The 20579-nt window shown below is 49.3% G+C and overlaps 1 protein-coding gene across 2 annotated transcripts in view; it reads left to right on the forward strand.

The window, feature by feature from the left end:
- TENM4 (teneurin transmembrane protein 4) overlaps nt 1-20579 on the forward strand; it is a 740746-nt gene that overhangs the window by 507368 nt on the left and 212799 nt on the right. For both annotated transcript variants that reach the window (XM_082410302.1, XM_082410301.1), the window contains 2 exons: nt 5558-5656; nt 6907-7142. In XM_082410302.1, coding sequence (XP_082266428.1) covers nt 5558-5656; nt 6907-7142 — 335 coding nt within the window. The remainder of the gene's footprint in view (nt 1-5557; nt 5657-6906; nt 7143-20579) is intronic.

Genomic DNA, 20579 nt, shown 5'->3' on the forward strand with positions numbered 1-20579 from the left:
TCAGACGCGTAATTGATTCCACAGGGACTGCCTGATTAATAACCCATCAGGCTCCTGTCGGATGAAGGGGAAGCTGGAGTAGAAGGCTGCCAGACCTCAGCTCTAACTCATGTGATCTCAGGCCTGGTTTGGGAGCCTGGGGGCCACCCTGTGGTCATCCTCAATTTGGGGAACAGCCCTGCCCACCCTCAGGGATGGGAGACGATCCCGTGGTCTCCAGCCCGGCCCTGATGCGCTTCCCAGAATGACACACGGTGTCTGCTGGTGCGCCAGGCCGGCCCCTGAGCATCGCAGGGAATTGGGAAGGACGGTCGTCCCTGTCATTGGTGATTCCGTCACAGACATGCATAAGATACAGCCACTGCCACATAAGAAGCTGGAGGTCTGGGGAGGGAGGCAGACCCATAAATGAATGAATGGAGACAGGGCTGTCTGGGTGTTGCTCTGAGAGGAGGGGAGAGGGTGTTGCTCCCTCGGCTTGGAAGCCTCAAATAACAATCACAGCAAACACTCAGAGAGCCCCCCCTGGGTGCTCTAATGAGCTCCCAACCGAGGAAGCTCATTAGAGACTCAGGGCCCAGAGTTTTTACTGGGGGCTGGTCGCATGGACATTCACCTGCCTGGCAAGTACCCACAATCCAGACTCCCAGAAGGAAAGCAGGTGTTCAGCATAAACCATATCGTCTGTACAAATAAAACTCAGTGAGTCAGCCCCTCTTATCAGTTGATGGTGGGAACCCTCCTGAAGCCTAAGTTCCCAGACACCAGCCAAGGGCCAACCTTATAAGCAGGCCTTTCGAAGGATAGCAGTCAGGACTGCTATCTTAACTCTTCTGCACAGAAAGGTAGTCTTATTCTCCTCCTCACTTTAGAGGTGAAGAATCTGAAGAACAGAAAACTTAAGTAACTCGCCTAAGGAGCCACAGCCAGTAAATGGCAGGGCCAAGAGCCATACCCAGGCCGGCTGACTCTGGAGCTTATGCCCCTAACCGCTGTCCAGTGCTGCCTTCCTGATTATTAAAGGTAGCATCTTGGGGCATGCATTAGTAGACTCTGCAGGGAGAAAGGAATTCTGAGATGAGGGACAGTTGTGCAAAGGCCAGGAGGGAGCTTGGCCTTTTGGAGAGAGAGTCAAGAGTTTGGTGAAGTGGGAGCTGCAGGGGTTTCCCAGTGGAGATGACAGTAAATGGGGGTTACTGGTGGAGGACCTTGAGTTCCATGAACAGGAGGTTGCACTCTTCCCTGTGGCATGGGGGCTGGGGGTGGTAGAAGTAGGGGTGAGTAGCTGCCAACATCTTGCAAATCGAGAGTGACATCGTGAGATTGGCAGGGAAGACCTGGTTCATTTTTGTTTCTTTGTTCATCCATTTGTTCAAATGCCAGCTCCATAACTAACTCTAAGTGTGGTCTTGGCCAAGTCTCTTAACACCCTGCACACCTTGGCAGGGCTGGGGGTCTGCAGAGTGTGGGGTGTGATCCCTGCCTGTCCTGCTCTACCGGGTGGCTGTTCCAGGGCTTAGGGGGTGGAAACATGGTCCAGGACAGTGGGCTCATGGTGAGAAGCTGGGCTGTTGAACAGGGCAGTCCCAGAAGAACTACTGACCACTGCAGCTTCCCAGCCACTTCCTTCCCCAAAGCCGTGCGTTTTGTGCTTGGGAGGCAAGCTCAACCGGCCCTGGGTCAGAGAGATGGAACCCTGCTTCAGGCAGCTCAGGGACTGGTCCAGGGCCCCCCCTCAGGCTTAGAGGGGAGCCAGTCCCCTCCCCTCTCTAAGAAGAGCTTTGAGAGCAGCCTAGCACTACACTGCAGTTCCTTCTCCAAGCCAGCGGCAGCTCTTTCCTTACAGGCAGCTTGGGGCTGTGAGGCCGGAGAGATCTGAGTTTGAGTCCCATCTCTAGCTTTCCACTGCTGTGTGATCTTAGGCTGTCACTTAACCTATCTGGGCCTCAGTTTCCATATCTGTAACAGCACCCACCAACGTGAGGTCAGATGAATCCAGTGGCCATACCTGAGCTCCCAGCAGCAGTGAGCTGGAGACCCTGCAGCACTGTGACCCAAGGAGGGCTCAGCAGCCCAGGGTCCCCATCAGGAAATCCTCGTCACTTCTGTGTTTCAGAAGAACCAGAAACCCAGAGTGCTGGGGGCAGAGATAGACAGGAAATTTAGCGGGGAGCCTTGAACTGGGAGTCTGGACACCCGGGTTTTCGTTCCAGCTCTGCCACTGACTTGCTGTGTGGATGGGAGCAGGACACATGTCTCTCTGGGTCTTGGTTTTCTCAGCAGTCAAATGAGACCTAATAATTTGACCCAGAACTCAGTTTTGAAAGTACAGAATGAGGCTTACTATGTCAAGACAATAATAGCATCTGAATAGGCAGCATTTCAGCAAGTGCTCATGTCCCCCCTAACTCCCGAGTGATCTAAATGATTAACATCCAAATTAGCATGGGAATGGACGCTCTTTCAGGAAATGCTATGCACTCTATCACTCTAGAAACCCTTTGTTCTGTTGCGTTGCCTCTTCCCTTGTTTGAATAGATCTGTACTTTTAGGAGATACTTGTCTGCTCTCTCTTTTTAAATAACTGTTTCCTTTTGAATTACAAAATTAAAAATTAAAATCACTCTTGAACCAGACAGTGGAAAATCCCCACTGTTAACATTTTGATCTTTATCCTTTGTCTTTTTTCCCTGAATATATTTATTTATTTGTTTCTGATGCGTCTTAAGTATAGATTTGACTCTCTGAGAGCATAGTCCTTACGTAGTGATGCAGGTCAGACTCCTACATGTTCTGGCGAGCGTGCCACGCAGCCACCCTCAAGCCCTAGGGCGGCAGCAAGAACTCATCCCTGGGGCCCCTGGACAGGGGCAGTTAGGGCCTGCTCAGGCTGGGCCGTATAGACTATAAGAAGGCTGAAAATTTCCTCGTGAAATGCAGGGAATGGATGAAATAATAATAAAACATCACCTGCGCTGCCCTCAATTAAACGCCAACTGCATGCTAGCGATATGCCAGGCACGCTTATCTTTGTATACCTCGTCATCTGCAGTATTCGGCAAATGTTATTTGAGTGCCTGCTTCCATGTGTCAGGTACTCTTCTAGACTCTGGGCACACGGGCAGAGAATACGACCTAAGATTTCTACCCTCATGAAACTAAATGGCATTAGGAAAAAGCACAATAAGCGTATTATATACATATATATATATACACACACACACACGTACGCCTGCACACATACATATACGCATATACATATGTGTGTGTGTGCATGTCTAGTGCTACGTGGAAATCTAAAGCAGTGCAGGGGGCCAGTGGGTGACTGGAAAGAGTAGGGTGGGAGCTTTTATAGTTAGGGTGAGAAGGGAGGGACTGATCTGTGCAGGTATTTGGGGACACGTGATTCAGGCAAATAGCAGCAAAGGCTTTATTCCTGTGATGCCACTGGAGGGATGAGAGCAGGGCAATGGCGTGAGCCAGATGATACTTCAGGAGAAGTACCATCTGGATCTCTAAGGAGAGTGAGTCTCCTGGTTTATGAACCATCAGAGAGACGGATTCACCTGCTTGAGGCCCCGGGGCATGATGGAACCAGACCATGCTGACCCCGGGGCCTGTGTACCTCCCACTGTGTCACAGACCTCCCATCAGGAGGCCATCTGTCTGGGGGCAGAAATGGGGCCACTCTGAGGGACTCCCCTGCAGGAACTCCCAGGCTCTGTGGGATGCCCCAGGGGTAGTGAACGCTATCAGAACCGCCTGCCACCCAGGCTGCTGGACCCAGACTGCTTCAGGATCCTCTCAAAGGGAAGGTCCCCACCACCACGGCGGTACTCAGAGGCCTGGCTGCAAAACAGTGTTGCCTGTACCCAGGAGTGCCCACGAAATGGTGCTCTGAGATAGTACTTACAACCCCTCGCGTTGGTCTTCGAGGCCAGCCAGGGGCAAAGCCACAGGCTAGGCAGTGACCCAGGGTTACAGGCAGAGAGGGCCTGAGCTCTGGCGTCAGACAGACTCAGGCTGCCGTCAAGCTCTGCCGCTTGTTTACTGTACAGTAAGACCTTAGGAGTGTTACTTCTCCGAGCCTTGCCGTGCCAGCCCGCAAAACAGAGATGATGGCAGAGACTTTGTAGGTTGTTGTGAAGAGGAAGATTTACACTGGATAATAGTTGCCGAGTTCTAGACAGTGAAAAGCATACGGTGGATGTAGGGTAGGTAGTCGCTATTATAGTTAGCATTAGTACTCCTGTAATCTTTGTTTAGCCCTTGAAAAGCTTCCAACATTCCTCAGTTGGTCCTAGAGCAACCTGTGAGCTTAGTATTATTAGCCCCATTTTACAGATGAAAAAAGTAATATAAGATTAGAAGTGGTTAAAGTGTTTACGCAAAGTCACACAGCACGAAAGCGGCAGAAGAGGGACTTGAATGTAGGTTTTCCGGTTCTCACGACCTGGTCAAAGTCAGAAGGATGGTCCCTGGCAGGGCTGGCCGTGAAAGGTAGCTTTCTGCAGTCAGTCTTTCCCTTGGGCACACACAGCAGGCCGCATGCACCACCGGCTTCTTCGAAATGATTCAAGGGAGGTGGCAGCAATCCTGAAATATCAGAAAACAGGATCCCATGCACTCATGTGTGAGTGACGCCACTTAGCAGGCACGGTTGAGACTAAAATAGCTAGTGTGTCTACCTTCATTCTGGGTCCCGAAAATGCTGCACTGCCCTCAGTGCATGTGGAGGGACAAAAGAGCCCTCCCCCTCTGTCTCTGTGGGGTGCCATCCTCGCCAATCAGTCATCACCCAGGTCCCCGCACTGCCAAAGGACCCTGACATTCCAGTACAATCACAGCTTGGGGACTTGTGAGAAATGCAGATCCCCAGGCCCCCAACACCTACTGACCCCGAATTTCTGGGGCTGGGTCTCAGCAAAGCACAGCTCTCCAGAGGATTCTGGTGCTTACCCAAGTTTGAAAACCACAGCTTTAGAAGCAAATGGCCCAAAATGCTTGTCTGTCTTTTTCCTTTGGACTAGCAAAGTACGCATCGCTGGCTGTTGTTAAAGCAGACGTAGGCAGGGTGAAGTAGAGGAGAAAGCACAGGCTTCGGAACCAGATAAACTTGGGCTCAAATTCCTGCTTTGAACCTTGCTAGCTGGTAGCCTTGGCTAGTCCTGGGACCTCTCCACATCTGCATTTCCTCGTCTGTAAAACGGGGATGACACTGCCTTCCTTGCACTGCCTCTTTTGAAGACTTGAGATAAATGGATATGACATGCCTAGCTCAGCACCTGAGCCATAGTCAGTCTTCACCAGTCAGATCTGTGACTTGATGCCCGCAGCTGGCAGACATACAGGTTTCTATGGGGAGTGCTCCCTCCAGGTGCCCCGGGCCAGGCCGACCCCGGGCACTCGTGGCTTGCACGCAGACCCATTGCCTGGAAACTGCATCCTGCTGGCCTCACGCACAACTGCACCCGTCAGCCACTTTGTGTGTTTCTCTACTCTCCGCCTTCATTGATGCATGACTCATTGCTTCATTCATGTCTCCATGTGTGCATAGAAACCTAGGCAAGCAGCCATTCCTAGGGACATTGCAGGACAACCTCATTGAGATGGACATTCTCAGCGCCTCCCGCCATGATGGGTCTTACAGTGATGGGTAGGTGACATCCCCATGCTCCTCCTCTCTGTGTGTCCTCTCCCTGTGGCTCCTGCACTTGCATGCAGACTCTGAGACCTTTCCCTGGGATCTCCTGGGGGAAGTGAGGAGGCCATGTTGCATGCCCATCCCCAAGTCCATGTTCAACTTGCAAGACTTTATCCTTGGAATACACTGTCCCCCAGCATATTAACAGCAGTCTTGTTAATATGACGCTCCTGGCATCTCATTGGCTGCCTCTGCCATTCTGAAAGCCATCTCATGTAGCAACTTCTATGCAGCACAGGCCCTGTATTGTGTGTATGCTGGCCCTGAGTATATATTCTGTGGCCTGAGTCATCTTGCACCCCAGCAGGGTACAAGATTCCTCTAAGTGTTACCTTTGACCCTAAGACTTCAGGGGCATGCAGTACACCCAGTGCACCCCGTTTCCCAGGCTGTGTCCCAGTCTTCTCGTGGCCATGGTTAAAGCCAAGCTGTGGAGGATTTCCTGGCACTTAGTCTGGCCACAGCCGTGTGCTTTGACCTTGCCGTGCGGCCCTCAAGACTGTAACCAGGCTGCAGTTGCCCGTCTGTCCCCTCCCATGGCTTTTACCAGGGGCTTGGAAGGCAGCAGACTGGCTTTTGAGGAGAGTGCTTAGAAGGCATTTGCTGCCATTGGCCGTGTGACAGCCACTAGGGGACTCTTGACCATGGCAGAGCTTAGTGGTGGTTTCTTGGTTCCCACTCCTACCAAAACCCCCTTTAAAACGATTGGTATTTTATTCCTCCACCACGGTACAAAGGCAAAGGACGTATCGGAGGGAGACGGAAATTTTTCGGTTTCATAATCTCCAGGGGGCAGAACAGGATTTTAGACACTTTCCAATTTACCGCAATAATTTTAGAAAACACCTAGTTTATTCCCCAAGAAACAGCATCCCAGCCCCATCCCTTCCCAGGAAAAGGATCTCAACACTCAGCCTTCTGTCCAGTTGGTAACACCTTCCGCCTTGGCTTGGGTGGGTTCCCCATGGGCAGGGCTGTCCCATCCGTGTTTCGTGGAAACGTGTCTTCGTGTGCCCTGTTTTGTGGTCGGGTACCTGATGCTCTGTTTTTCTGTCCCTCTGTCTCCTCCGTGGTGATTCTCTCTCTCTCTCTCTCCGGGCTCCTCTGCATGCTTCTTCTACTGCTGCCTGCATCCTCTGGTCAGTGTGGGCTCCTGGTGAGTTGTCAGCCCCTGACGCCCTCTGGCTTCTCTCCATCCACAGGCACTTCCTCTTCAAGCCGGGAGGCACCTCCCCGCTCTTCTGCACCACGTCGCCGGGGTACCCTCTGACGTCCAGCACCGTGTACTCACCTCCGCCCCGACCCCTGCCCCGTAGCACCTTCTCCCGACCGGCCTTCAACCTCAAGAAGCCCTCCAAGTACTGTAATTGGAAGTGCGCGGCCCTGAGCGCCATTGCCATCTCAGCCACGCTGGTCATCCTACTGGCGTACTTTGTGGGTAAGCACCTCCCTCACCCCAGCTTCCCTTGGGTCCCCTTTGGCCCAGAGGGCAGTGACCGAGACACCTGTGGGCATGAAGGCACCCTGCCAGCACGGCAGTCAGAGCTTGCAGGGTGAGCCGCGCAGCCCTGGATCACTGGCCTGGCCTGCACCCGCCCCCCCTCCCCCCGCCCAGACCATCAAGGTCAGCTCTCAGGGCCCTCTCCTGCTCCTGCACGTGTACCAGGAAGGAAGCTCTGCGTCGGCTCTCTCGTGTGGTGAAGGCCTGGCATCAGGCAAAAGCACTCACCAAGACTGGCTTTTGAGGTGGTCATCTGTGACATGAGCGTCATAGGTGGGAGTCACTAGAAGTGAAATGACAAGTTGGGCAGCTGGACAGGAGGCTGGCCTCTCCTGTCGGTGCCACAGTGAGGAGCAGGAAGGAGGCAGGGTGCCCTGGGGTTGGAGGGAAACTGCCAGAGATCAGAGTGTGTGATCTCAAGCCAGGCGGCATGTCCGAAGGTGGTGGTCTGGCAGGGCCATCTCGGGGGAGCCAAGGTCGAGTGTCAGAAAGGGTCCCAGGGAGCGGTTAGAGCTGCCTGAGGGAGCGCAGAGACCCGGAGCAGCACCGACTGGCCTTCCTACCCGACCCCAGGGCACGTCCGTGATGTAAGCAACTCCTCCGGACCCGCTGCCTCGCTTGCAGTGCCTCCCACTGTGCGCTCTTTTGACTGATTTGCAGCACAGTCTGGTTTCCTGCTTCAGACCCCTGTGTTTGGTCTTTGGTCTGCTCCCAGGAAAGCTATTAATCTGAAGAGATCTGGGGATGTTGTGCAGAGTCTGCTGCCTCTGTGAAAATCAGCCTCTTAGTAAAGGCATCCAGCGGGGTTGGCTTAACCCTCTGTCCTTTCCAGCCTTCAAATTCTATAATTCTAAGATTTAAGGTAGGTCAGACCAGCTTGAGAAGGCCTCGAACCCTCGCTAAGGCATTCTGAGATAATTCTATAAGCAAAGGGAACTTTTTAGTGTAAGCCCAATAAATAGAAATGGAACTAGCTGGCAGAAGCCAAAGGAAGACCGAGTGCCGCCCATTGTGAAAAAGAACTTAGCGATGAGCAAAGTCATTGTGGATGGAAAAGAACTGTCTTGAGAGGTCTGGCTCCCACTTGTTCGGGATGCGGAGAAGGGGTTCAAGCGTGGTTGGGGGTTTGGGTGATGTAAGCAGTAAGGTTACTTCCCTTACAAGATCTTTGAATTAAATAAAAACAAGTAATCAGGAAAACAGTAGCCCTGCAAACAAGGAGGTCTCCTTAAACGTCTTGAGGTATAATAAGCCTCGTCTGGTATCCGGGATCTCTTTTCCCCCTGTGAAGATTGGCTTAGAGAATTTCAGGGCATCAGGGTCAGGTTGGCATACGTGTTTATCTATTCTTCTGTCTGATTGATTAGCTGTTGCCGCCTAGAAAGCTGTGTTGAGAAGGATCCCAAGGCTATATTCAGACTCGATGGAAAAGAGTCTCTGTGATTGATTACTCATGTCTGTTGTGGTCACAGGAGTGGAGAATATGGATGACATACGAGGTATTTGCCATCCCTGCCCTGGGTCATTGGGTACAAGGAACAGCCAAACTGGGAAAGGTCAGCACCCACCCAGGCTCTGCAGGAATTTCATGATTGATGTAGATTGGGTTACTGGTGAGGGTTGTGGGGTTCCAAGCACTGTCACCTGGCATGGAAGTTTCTTTGTGGCACTCCCAGTACTGTATCCCCACCAACCACTAACACAGCCCTTGCTTTTGACTGACATTATTATATTTCATAGATGAGTAGACTTTTGAACAGGCAGTGTCACTGTTCATCAAGAGTCAAGTAGTTCACTACATATAGACATCAACTTGTTTTGTGTTGAAGTCAAGGTTTATACTATGTACTATGTAACCTAGTTCAGAAAGAAAGCATCAATCTTTATATGATTAAATAAGCTCTCTTCTGCTTTCCATCCCATGGGCTTCTTCATCTCCCATTTAGTAAGAATACACGGTCCATCATCAGCTATCTAAAGATAGGGACTACTGTGGACGGTAGTGAGTTCCCTACCTAGGAAGGGTGCAAACGGTGCTTATGACCATGTAAGCAAGAAAAAGATTCATTCATTGACTGGGCATGTTCTCTGGAGGACCTTTACTTTTCCTTCCAACACTGATAGTCTCAGAATCTACGATTTTGTGAAGTTTCTTTTTCATTCAGCAAACGAAACAGGGTACCTTGAGTCAGGCACTGTGCTGAGTGCTAGGGCCAACAATATGTTCCCTACTCTTGAGGTGTTCTTAGCTTAGAAGCAGTGATTGATATGATATGATAGCATAGTGGTGTTAGCAGTGGCTGAGGCGGCTCAGGGGCTATGGTAATACCCAGCCCCAGCCAGGAGGACTGGAGGAGACTTCCTGTGAAAGGTGATGTTTTAGCTGACTCTTCAAGTCACAGCCAGAAGTAGACGTGAAGGAAAGGAATTTCAAACCCAGGGACATTTCAAAGTCTTGAAAGAGGATGATGTGATGGCAAAAGGGGTTTCTGTGTTTGAAGCCTCTGAGGGGTGTCGGGGACACGACTGGAGCTAATGCAGGAGAGTTTGGTCAGATTATGAAGATCACCGTGGAGGCCAAGTTAAGGACCTTATTGGATGGGCAACATGGAGCCATTGAAGGGCTTTAAGCGGTGGCAGGACATAGTCACATGTTTATCTCAGAAAGGTAAGGATGGAGGAACAAAGAACAGGCCCTATTGCATAAACAAGTCAAGAGAAGCTGAGGGCTTCAACTAAGAGGGTGACAGTGTAGGTTGGGGGTAGGGTAGATGTGAGGTCGATTTGGGAGAATTCGTCTCTGGAGTTAGGAGACGTCAGTCCACTGAGAATGTGTCCTTGCCAAGAATAAATGCGTCCTTCTGACAAAGCCCGATGTATATGGGAAACTTAAAACAGGAGTTTAGATTCTGTATCCAAGGACCAGGTCAGAGAGGCTAGCCTGGGGTCTTCCCTTTGTTACCTGGAAACTCAGCAAGGTGCTGGGGCAGAGCTCACACCGGCCTGAGAGCCTGGATTCCACTCCCAGCTCAGCCAGTGAGCAGCTTGGGCAGCTCACTTCTCTCTCTGAGTTCTGATTTCTCATCTAGAAAACCGGCATGACCCAATCACCTCAGAAGGATGCTTATGAGTCTGGAGTAAGAGTAAGCTAACGCAGTGAATGCGCTGCAGGTGCGAGGTGAGTGCCTACCTGTCCTCAAGGGCTGGGTTGGCAGCCTCGGGCTTGCTCTCCTCCAGTTGCCGGGGCCAGGGATGAGCTCTTGTTGCTTGGCCATCATCACAGGCTGTGAGGACTAACTTGTAAGGAACTATCAATTATTGAAAATCAGATTAATTGTCTCTGTTGAGCACAACTATCCTTAACAAAGACTTTGCTAGCAGACCAACTCATCAACAGGCAAAAAGCACAGATATTTAATTAGATTTTTGATGAAAAGTTGTGTTTAATTTCAAGGGTAATCAATTATTAATTACTGTAATGAGCAAGTCTGACTGGGTTTACTAATTAACTCATTTAAAAATTATGAATAACCTTTTCATTTGTAATTATTTTCTACATCCTGTCAAGTTCCAGATAAGAATTGCATCGCCTCACCAACAGAGAGGGAGTGGAAAACAGAGGGCGGGAAAGACTTGTTCTTTCTCTGGTGTCTGCTCAGGGCTGCCGTGTCTGGACAGAACTCTGACAGATCCACTTGACATTCAGTTTCTTGGTTGGAAAGTTTATTGGGAAAACAAGCAACCAGTGGCCCTTCATTTGTAGAGACGTGTGCAGTTATTTTCATAGGAAGATAGAGAAATTGGAGTCAGCACTTAGCACCCACAAAGGCTGCAGGACCCAGGGCCTTGCCTTTGGGCCGTCTCCTCGTCCCCTGGGGTGTTACGGGTTGCTCTGGCCTGGGCTGGGAATCTAGGAAGGACCCTCACTGAGCCTGGGAGATCTCTTCCGAGAGATGATGTGTATATTTGCCTCTGAAGGACACCCATTCAGAGAGGCCGCCACTGGGGTGAGTGCCTTGCTTTAGGCACCCACTTTCTTTTTTTTTTTTTTTTTTAAGGATATGTAAGATTTTTATATCAGAAATGAAAGGAAAAGGATGGAAGGAAAGGAATTTGCCTTCATGGGGGAAAAGTGACCAGTATTGGGTGTAGCTGGGCACTTTGATAGGAAAAGCTATTTAATATGCTAACACATTTTTTTGGCCTAAAACCAAAACAATCTATGCCTTATACTTTCTTTTTTTTTTTCACACACACACACTGTATTTTATTTTTACAAGAGATAAATAGACTGACACCAAGCATTGTACATGGATGACCACAACAAAAGCAACAATGATTGCAATTACCAAACATGAAACACACTCATACTATGTCATAATATTGACATTCAGTCCAGTAATCCTCCACTGTAGGCACCCACTTTCCCTATGAAGGTTTTCAGGTCCTTTTAGTCTCCATTTGAATACCCTGCCTCTGCTTTTCCGAAGAAAAGAAATCTGTTTGCAGAACAAAATGGGGAGAGAATGATGTGAGGGGAAGGTTAGTTGTAAGTCAAACCATGAAACTTGTGCAGCCATGGCCATAATGCTTTATTTGATAGCATTTAATTGTTTTAAAAACACTTTCACCCAAAAAAGCAGTGTGGTTTAGAGTAGTAGAAATAACAGGGGTCACTTTTTATCATTAATAATCAGAGCAGTTTGCTTTGACTGTGCCCTGTCGACATGGCCCTGACTGTTCCAAGCACTTTGCTTGTGTTTTCTCACTGAAATCTCCCAGCAACCCTATAGGTTATTATCCCCAGTTTACAGATGAGGACATGCAGACCCGGTGGGCTTAAGTCACTCACCCACTGTCATACAGTAAATGGCAGGACTGTGCACTCAGCCTCTTGAGCTGATGCTTTTAATTTTTTTTTTTCTCTTTTGAGCTCACAGTCTTAAGCCTTATACTGTAACTTCCCCTCCTTGTATCTGGTATTCTAAATTTTTACTATGTACCTAGCGTCGATCCAAGCCATTACTATACACGTATCGTCTCTCTGAGCACTCGTAGCAGTTCTGTATTTCCTGGAAGAGGAAACTAAAGCTCAGAGAAGTTAACAACTTGCCAGGGTCACACAACAAGTGAATGACATAGGATTTCAAAGGCCATACTCTCAGCCACTCTACACTGTAGGTCAGATAATGGAGGATCAAAAGACCCCATTCAGGCCCTGGCTCCATCCCTTGCTGGCTATGTAAACTTGAGCAAGTTGCTTAACTTCTCTGAACTTCAGTTTCCACTTTCCTTATGGCTCTTATAATGGATGTGGCTGGAATGATTAGGCCCATTTTACAGGCGAGGAAACTGAGGGTAGCATCATGGTTGAGAGCGTGGGTTCTGAAATAAGGCTGCCTGCTTTCAAATCTCAGCTCTGCTGCTTACATGCTTTGTGACCTTAGGCAAGTTTATTTAACCGCTCTCAGCCTCAGTTTACCCATCTGTAAAATGAGGATAATAATAGTGGCCGTTTCACAGGGTTTTGTGACGTTCCAGTAAGATAATTTGCATAAAGCACGTATCCCATTGCCTGGCACAGAGTTGGCTCTCAGTAAAAGTTTGATACTATTGTGGTTATTAACAGTATTATTAATACTATTAGCATCCCATGGAAAAGAGTTAAGTCTTGAGTGAGAACTTGGGCCAGTGTTGTTTCATGGCAGTGCCTGTGGGCTTCCCAGCCTGCGTTAGTCACAAGGGCAGCTGACAGAACAATCAGGGGGCCCTGTCAGAAAGCATTTGTAGGGATGTCTCACTGTTCCAGGGAAGCGGCTGCAAGGAGAATCATTACCCAAAAACAACTCGCGTCATTTCTTTAACTAGGACAAAAAAGTTGACTTTTGCTTCACTGCCAGTTGCCTCTATCCAGAGAAAACTGACAGCTTCCCTCGTGTTCTGAATCCCTATGTAAAAAGCAGACACTGAGTACTGCAGAAGAGCGCGGAGGTGTATCTTGAGGACTTTTCAAGCACCTGTCTAGCCAGATAGGCCTTTGGAATAGGAGACCAAAAAGGATTGTTAACAGTACAAAAACCAGGAAGAGCTTTACATTTAAACAGAGACCCGAGAGTGCCTGGGAGCTATTTCTTTCATTGTCAGGTCCAGGTCCCCCCTGGAGGGCGGGGCCTCATCCTCTATGATTTCTCTAAGGCAGCACGGTGTTCTGATCAGAAGACAGGATTCAGTGGAAATCTCAGCTCTGCCACTCTCCACCTGTGTGACCCTTTTGAGCTTTGGTTTCCTTATCTGCAAAGCGGGAAGAAGAAGAATACTTCCTTCTTGAGGCTGTTGTACAGGTTAAAAGAGACGAAGTTGAAAAAACACAAGACACGTGACCAAGGAGGAGTCCCTTGCTGGTGGCCTTGGGAGATCGTTGTCATGGACCTCAGTATCTCAGGCCAGGATGGCGTGGGAGTAAGTGATCCTCTTAGGTCCTTCCCCATCTGTAGAGCGATGCCCATAGGAAATTGAACCAGGACATTGAGGGTGGAGTCCCAAGTGTGGGCTGCAGCAGCCTCTGGGTAACTGCAGGGGAACTTTCCAACATGCTCCATAGCCATAAGGGACTCATTTTTTAAACTAGGTAACATTTTTCACCTCCACCAGCAGCTGATTGTGGACTGGAAAAAAAAATCAGAACCCTTGCTCGAAGTGGTATGAGTTTAATTTATAAGTGAGAATGTTGTGACGCTTAATTGCCTCTTCTCAAAAGGCAGCTTTCAGAGAGCATTGCTGGTTGGAATTATTGCAGTTCGTGGTCTGGAAGAGCCTGGGTCATCCAGCTCTTGAAGTCATCTGGGCAATGTTGACAGAGGTGGACTTGGGCACTCAATGTGACTTGCACAGACTTGTGCAGGCTCCCTCAAGGTCCCTGACACGGACCATGCACACATGCACACGTGACTTCAGCACAGCAGCAAGCCAGGCAGGAGGGATCTTAGGCTTCCCTCCTCTTTGGGAGTGTGGTCTTCTATCTCCTAATGTCTTATTCTCTGCTGCATACTCAGCCCCTGATACTCAGCCTGCCCCATGGTAGCCGTGCTCAGTAAGATGTGGTTGAATAAAACACCTTGCAAGACGGTAAAATCTGCCCAGGGTTTTCTAGGCAGAATAGTGTGGGCACAAGCATGGTGGCAGAAATGTGCATTTTATGTCCTGGGGTTCAGGTACAGGGGAAATGGACATGAAATGAGTAGAGAAAGGATTAGAAATAGAGGCCAGGGTGATTGTACCCGCTGCTGCCCCGCAGTTATCCCCATCTGGTTCAGCTCATGCAATATCAGGATCTCAGATGCCATTTGCTTCCTAAGCCCAGGCCCGTTGCACTCTGGGCCTGGGTGTTATTAGTGAGCAATAAGACTCATTTTCTTCCCTTTTTCTTCGACTTCACATCAGGCCCTTTGGACAGAAGCCATAGATTTAGCTTTATAGCCCAAAGAATGGGAAACGGAGATGATTGAACTTGATCTTTTAGGAGGAGAAAAAAGTGATAAAGATACAGGATCCTGTATTAAAGGCTTTCTCTCCAAGATTGATTCCTTCATGCTGCTCTGTGGGAATTGCTAATAGCAAGATATATATAGATTGTTCTCTTTATGACAGACCCCAGACAAATATCCTTCAGCCCCCCAAAAGGAGGACTTGAGGAGGCTAGCATGGCCCCCTGCAGTGGTCTGAAACGCCACCACGCGGAGGAGGGGGCAGACTTGCTCTGTGAGATTGCCGAGGGCAGAACAAGGCCCTCTGGCTGAAAATGATGGGAAGGCCGATTCCGGCTCTGGGAGAAGACTTCCCTCACAAGACAGCCGCCTGTCTGGAGTGGGCTGCTTGAGAGGGGTGTCTGCAGTGAGAGGGGCGACTCTTAAGTGCCCCAGCTCCACAGACCAGGGGGTCTTGTCCTCATCGTCCTTCTGCCATTCCTATCTGTGCCACCCATACGAGGACTTAATCTTCTTCGGATGAGTTTCTGAACCTGTAAAACAGGAGTAAACAAAAGGCTAGCTGAAATGATGAAGTCATTCAGCATGCTTCAGCCCAGCATGAGAGAAGATTGTCCATCTTGCAGACCTCGTGCTCTCCCCACCCTCCGATCTCCTCCCATTGGTAACCGAACCCAACCAAGAGCCAGAGCCCAAGCGGACCCATTGGTCCAGACCATATGGATGAGCCTCCCTGGGCACAGAGCAGGGTCGAGAAGGATGGGGTGGATCTGGAGGGCAAATGGATAGCATCAGTATCCCCACTCTTCTTAGTTCTTGTCCTAGCAGTGTTCAGGGCCCAAGACTAGGATTGAGACCCATACCACACTCAGGCGTGTCTCCCTCACCTGTACACCTACTCAGCCAGCAGGCCCCGACTGCTTGTATTTAAAAGCAGATTTATTGAGATATAATTTTCATACGGAAGTTTAACACTTTTTAGTTGTACCATTCTATGAATTCTGACAAACAGAGTTGTGTGACCATCACTACCATCAAAACACGGAACACTTCTATCACCCCAAAAGTTCCGTTTTTGTTTTTTTTTTTTAATTATTTATTTATTTATTTTTGGCTGTGTTGGGTCTTCATTTCTGTGCGAGGGCTTTCTCTAGTTGGGGCAAGCAGAGGCCATTCCTCATCGCGGTGCGAGGGCCTCTCACTGTCGCAGCCTCTCTTGTTGCAGAGCACAGGCTCCAGACGCACAGGCTCAGTAGTTGTGGCTCACGGGCCTAGTTGCTCCGTGGCATGTGGGATCTTCCCAGACCAGGGCTCGAACCCGTGTCCCCTGCATTGGCAGGCAGATTCTCAACCACTGCGCCACCAGGGAAGTCCCCCGTTTTTTTTTTAATCAGTCCTGTCTTCCTCATCCTCAGCCTCAGGCCACCACTCATCCATTCCACATATCGGTAGTTTTTGGTACCGTTTCTGAGATGTGTAGTAAAGAAGTGATTTATTTACTGGATTCAAAATCAGGTGTTACCTACAATAACCTTCAAACTTTAAGGCATCAAAGTGTTTTTGAGAAAATTTAAAGATATGGTTTAGAATTTACGATATGAGGGCAAACAACTGAAACATTCTAGGGTTCTCTGTGTGTTACACTTGACCTCCTTGGAGGATCACAGCCAAAACCCTCCATGTAGTCAGCATGTGTATGTTCTTCTGCCTTTTTCGTGGACCATCTTTTCGTACACATATTTTTAAGTATTGACACAAAATTCTCATTCTTGTCAAGTTTAATACCTCTATCATATTTGTGCCATTACTATATCATTGTATTCCTTTGTTTCCAACTGTTTGCTATTATATATAGGACTTCTGTAACCAGAATGAAAGAAAACCTCTTCTGTTTTCTTCTTTCACTTACTTTGGGGAGGGTGTGTCCCCCTGAGCAGGATTTTTTTTGGGGGGGTGGTCACAAGATATGGACAGTTTAAAGCTCTTGTGACTCACTGCTTGCTAGGGGCTCCTCAGAAGGAAAGGGCTGAATCCCCGGGTTCCCAGCTACGTGTCCAGTTTCCCCACAGTGCTGTTAGCGTGCAGCTTTGTGTCTGATCTTGGTGGGTCAGCTGGTTTAATGAGTGGGGGCCAGGGGAGGTTACAAGTGGCCCCGAGACCCAGAGAGGTAAAGGGATCTTCATTCCTGGAGGGAACCACATGCCTCCTCCCAGTCAGTTCCCTCTCGAGAGCCTAGCTCACACGTGCCTTCCTCAGCGAAGCTCCTCTGACCCCCTCGCCGTAAGCCAGGAACCCAGTCATATGCTCTTCTAGTGCTCAGGGGTCTCAAGGTCATTGCAGCCGCGGACTATGTCTTAGATTCGCTCAGCTCTGTCTCCACTGTCAGACTGTAAGCTCCATGGGGGTGGAAGCAATTTCTGTCTTGCCCAGTGCTATAGCCACAGCTTCTCGTACCAGGGTGTGGCAGGATGTAGCCTGCGTTCAGCCGCAGTTTGTTGAAGGAGAGAAAGGAGGGATGTCAGGACCAGAAGCTAACTGATATTGCAAGGCATGGAGCAGGGGGAAAGAAAATGGTAAGCAGAGAAGCTTAGGTTCTTACAGGGAACAGAGGCGAAAAGTCTAGGGGCAGGGAGATCATGTGAGAGTGAAAAAGGTTACTGGAAACTAAGGGGAGAGAATACCAGAGGTGGCTTCCAAAATGTAGTCAGTGTAGGGCACAGACCTTGTCTGTTGCTTACACCTGTGAGACTTGAAGCGAGAACCTTGCCCTCTCTGAGCCTCGGTTTCCTCTTCTGTGAAAGCAGGTAATAGGCTGCTCTGGGGACGCAATGACAATCGGGCACCTAGTTCTTTCTAATAAGAGCCATTAGTGAATGACATCTGTCTTCCCCTCCCCCTAGCAAACAAGTTGTGTTGAATTTGAGGGCCAAGCCGTCCCGAGTTTGGAAATGCCTCAAAAAAGAAAGGACCCGAGTTTATTAGTATATTCTTTTTTTTTTTTTTAAAGGAAGAGATCTTTTGGACACTTCTTTTTTTCTTTATATCTTTATTTATTTATGGCTCTGTTGCGTCTTCGTTTCTGTGCGAGGGCTTTCTCTAGTTGCGGCAAGCGGGGGCCACTCTTCATCGCGGTACGCGGGCCTCTCACTGTCACAGCCTCTCTTGTTGCGGAGCACAGGCTCCAGACGCGCAGGCTCAGTAGTTGTGGCTCACGGGCCCAGCTGCTCCGCGGCATGTGGGATCTTCCCAGACCAGGGCTCGAACCCTTGTCCCCTGCATCGTCAGGCAGACTCTCAACCACTGCGCCACCAGGGAAGCCCCCTAGTATATTCATTTTTTATAACAATGGCGGCAGCTCCAGAGACAACACACTGTCCCAGGACTCGGGGGGCCTTGTCCTGTGGGTAGTTTCAAGACCCCCAAAGAGGCAGCCTAGCTGTGGTTGGTCAGGGAGTAGCCCCAGCTATGTGGCCGGGGTGCTCCTTCCCCAGCTGCACCCCGGGAGTGTGGAAAAGGAATCGATTTTACAGATTTTTAGCATCCTTGGCAAGAACATGTCCCCAAGTCCTTGTTTTTATTCCGAACTAATTACTGTGAAATAACATAATTTAATTGCACTTAGATGCAGAGAGAAAGTGAGAGTGGTCTCCCTGATGGCTGTTTTCTCACTGTCGTAAATACCTAGCTTGCGGAGAGGAGGTCCGTACAGTCAGGGCTGTGCTTCGTGCTGCAGGCTAGGGACAGAGGTGAGGAAGCCCAGCCAAGCGGCTCTTCATTTCAGGGGGAAAAAAAAGGGAGGGGCGGGAAAGGGGAGAGGAAGCGAGATGGCAGTAAAAAAACACAGTATTTTTTTCCTTCTATCAGTAAAACAACAAAACCACAACTAAAAGCCTTCATCCTCCTAAAGACAGCAGTACAGTCTAATAGCGAAAGCACAGACTTCACCCTCCAGCCGTGCTCACACAGGTTTTTCCATCTCTCTGCATCTTGGTTTCCTCATGGATAATTTTGTCCATTAATATCCAAGAGGTGTTTAAGTGACAGAACATCTGCAAAGGGTCCAGTTCGGTGACTGGTCCATGGTGGGTGCTGAGGAAATACAGATCTCACCCTTCCGGGCAGCTGGATCACCCATGAGATTTGAAAGCAAGATTCAGCAGCCAAGGGCCGTCTGCAGATGCAGGGATTTCAGGTAATCTGGGATGAAGTAGAGGGAGCTTCCCCAAGCTCAGGTTTGAGACACTGGGGAGCATTCACTGAGCCTGTCTGCTGGGTTGTGTCCCGGGCTACAGGGACAGACAAAGCCAGGTAAGCTAGCATCACTGCTTTGAGTCCTCCATGGTTTCATAGACAGCCAGGTGTGTAAGGAGCCCAAGGCAATAGTAGACAGATGATAAAAGCATGTTACTGGAGTTTGAACTTTACCCCTGTGGGAGCCTGAAGGAGAGAGCAATTCATTCTAACCAGGAAGATCAGGTAAATTTCCCCAAGGCATTGAGCCTTGTAAATCAAGTAAGATATTAAAAGAGAAGCTAGGAATGGTTTTCTGGAAGATGGAACAGTCTAAACAAAGGCAAAGGATCATAGATAGAAATGTTGGCAATTTTTCTGGCACGTGTGTCAGAAGACTGTGCATTAAAATATCCATTTGTGCATCGGACCTGTTGTGGGCCTCAGTCTCTCTTTTACTGAAGGCTCTTGAATGTAGAACTACAGAAACCACAGGCACTGCAGGAGGACGCTGGCTGCCTTCCCCCTTAGAACAGAGGCTCCACTGGGCAGATGCATAATAAATCCCTTGCCTTCATGTGAGGCCTGTCAGACCCATCAGTCCTCTCCAGCAGTCTCTGCACTGTGTAGGATTATTAGCTGCAAGCCCCAGATGTGGAAACTGGGCCTGCTGCAGTTAAATTACTTGTTTACCTGGAACGACTGGTAAGTAATAGAGCTGGGCCTAGAAACCAGATTTTCTGATTCCAAGTCCTATGTTCCTTATGTAGACCACGCCAGCTCTCAGAGCCCTCCTCTGATGTCTTTCTCTGCCGCTGTGCTCCATACCCAAGGCTCAGAGCAAACAAGGGGGTGCTTTGCCATCCTGTCTGGGGCTTTCTTCTGCCCCTGCTCCCAGCTTCCCTCCCACAACCTACCCTGATCTAACAGAGGTGGCAGCTCACATGTGTTGAGAGCTAACCATGTTCCAGGCATGTTCTGAGTGTTGTATATATTTCTCATTTAATCTTCTTAACAATCCTACCTATCCAACAAATATTTGTCAAGTACCAGCCATGTGCTAGGTACCATTCTATTTTTATTTCCATTTCATAGATGAGAAACTGAGACCTGAGGAAATTGTCAGTTGTTCAAGGCCACGTCACTAGTGAGTGTGAGAGCCAGGATTTGCCCCCAGAGCCTGCCCTCTTCCCACTGTGCTCTACGATTCCCATAGCTGGAGTGGGGCTGGAGCGGGGCTGGAGTGGGGCTAGAGCAGGGCTGGAGCGGGGCTAGAGTGGGGCTAGAGCGGGGCTGGGACGGTTCACCTGATCTGAACTGCTGAGAGGATGCACAGAGCTCCTTACTAAAGAGAGAAACTACCTTATTTTCTTAAGGAAGAAAAATTAGCATCCCCCTGCCCTGGGCCAGGCACTGTGCCAGGATTGCTACGTACCTATGTGGCATTGAGTGGAGATGTGGTCTGCACCCAGAGTGTTTCAGGATTGGAGAGCAAAGGAGGCCCAGATGTCATCAGGGGACCTCGATACACATCGCTTATTGAGCACTAGCCCTTCGTGTTATCTGATTCACCTGTTCTCCAGGCTTCATGTGCTATGGCATTAGATTGTCACCAGTGTAACATTTCATTTTGGAGGGAGCCTTTCCTGCTGGTGTGTGG

The sequence above is a fragment of the Balaenoptera physalus genome, assembly GCF_965194825.1.
Source record: "Balaenoptera physalus genome assembly, chromosome: 10".
Taxonomy (NCBI): domain Eukaryota; kingdom Metazoa; phylum Chordata; class Mammalia; order Artiodactyla; family Balaenopteridae; genus Balaenoptera; species Balaenoptera physalus.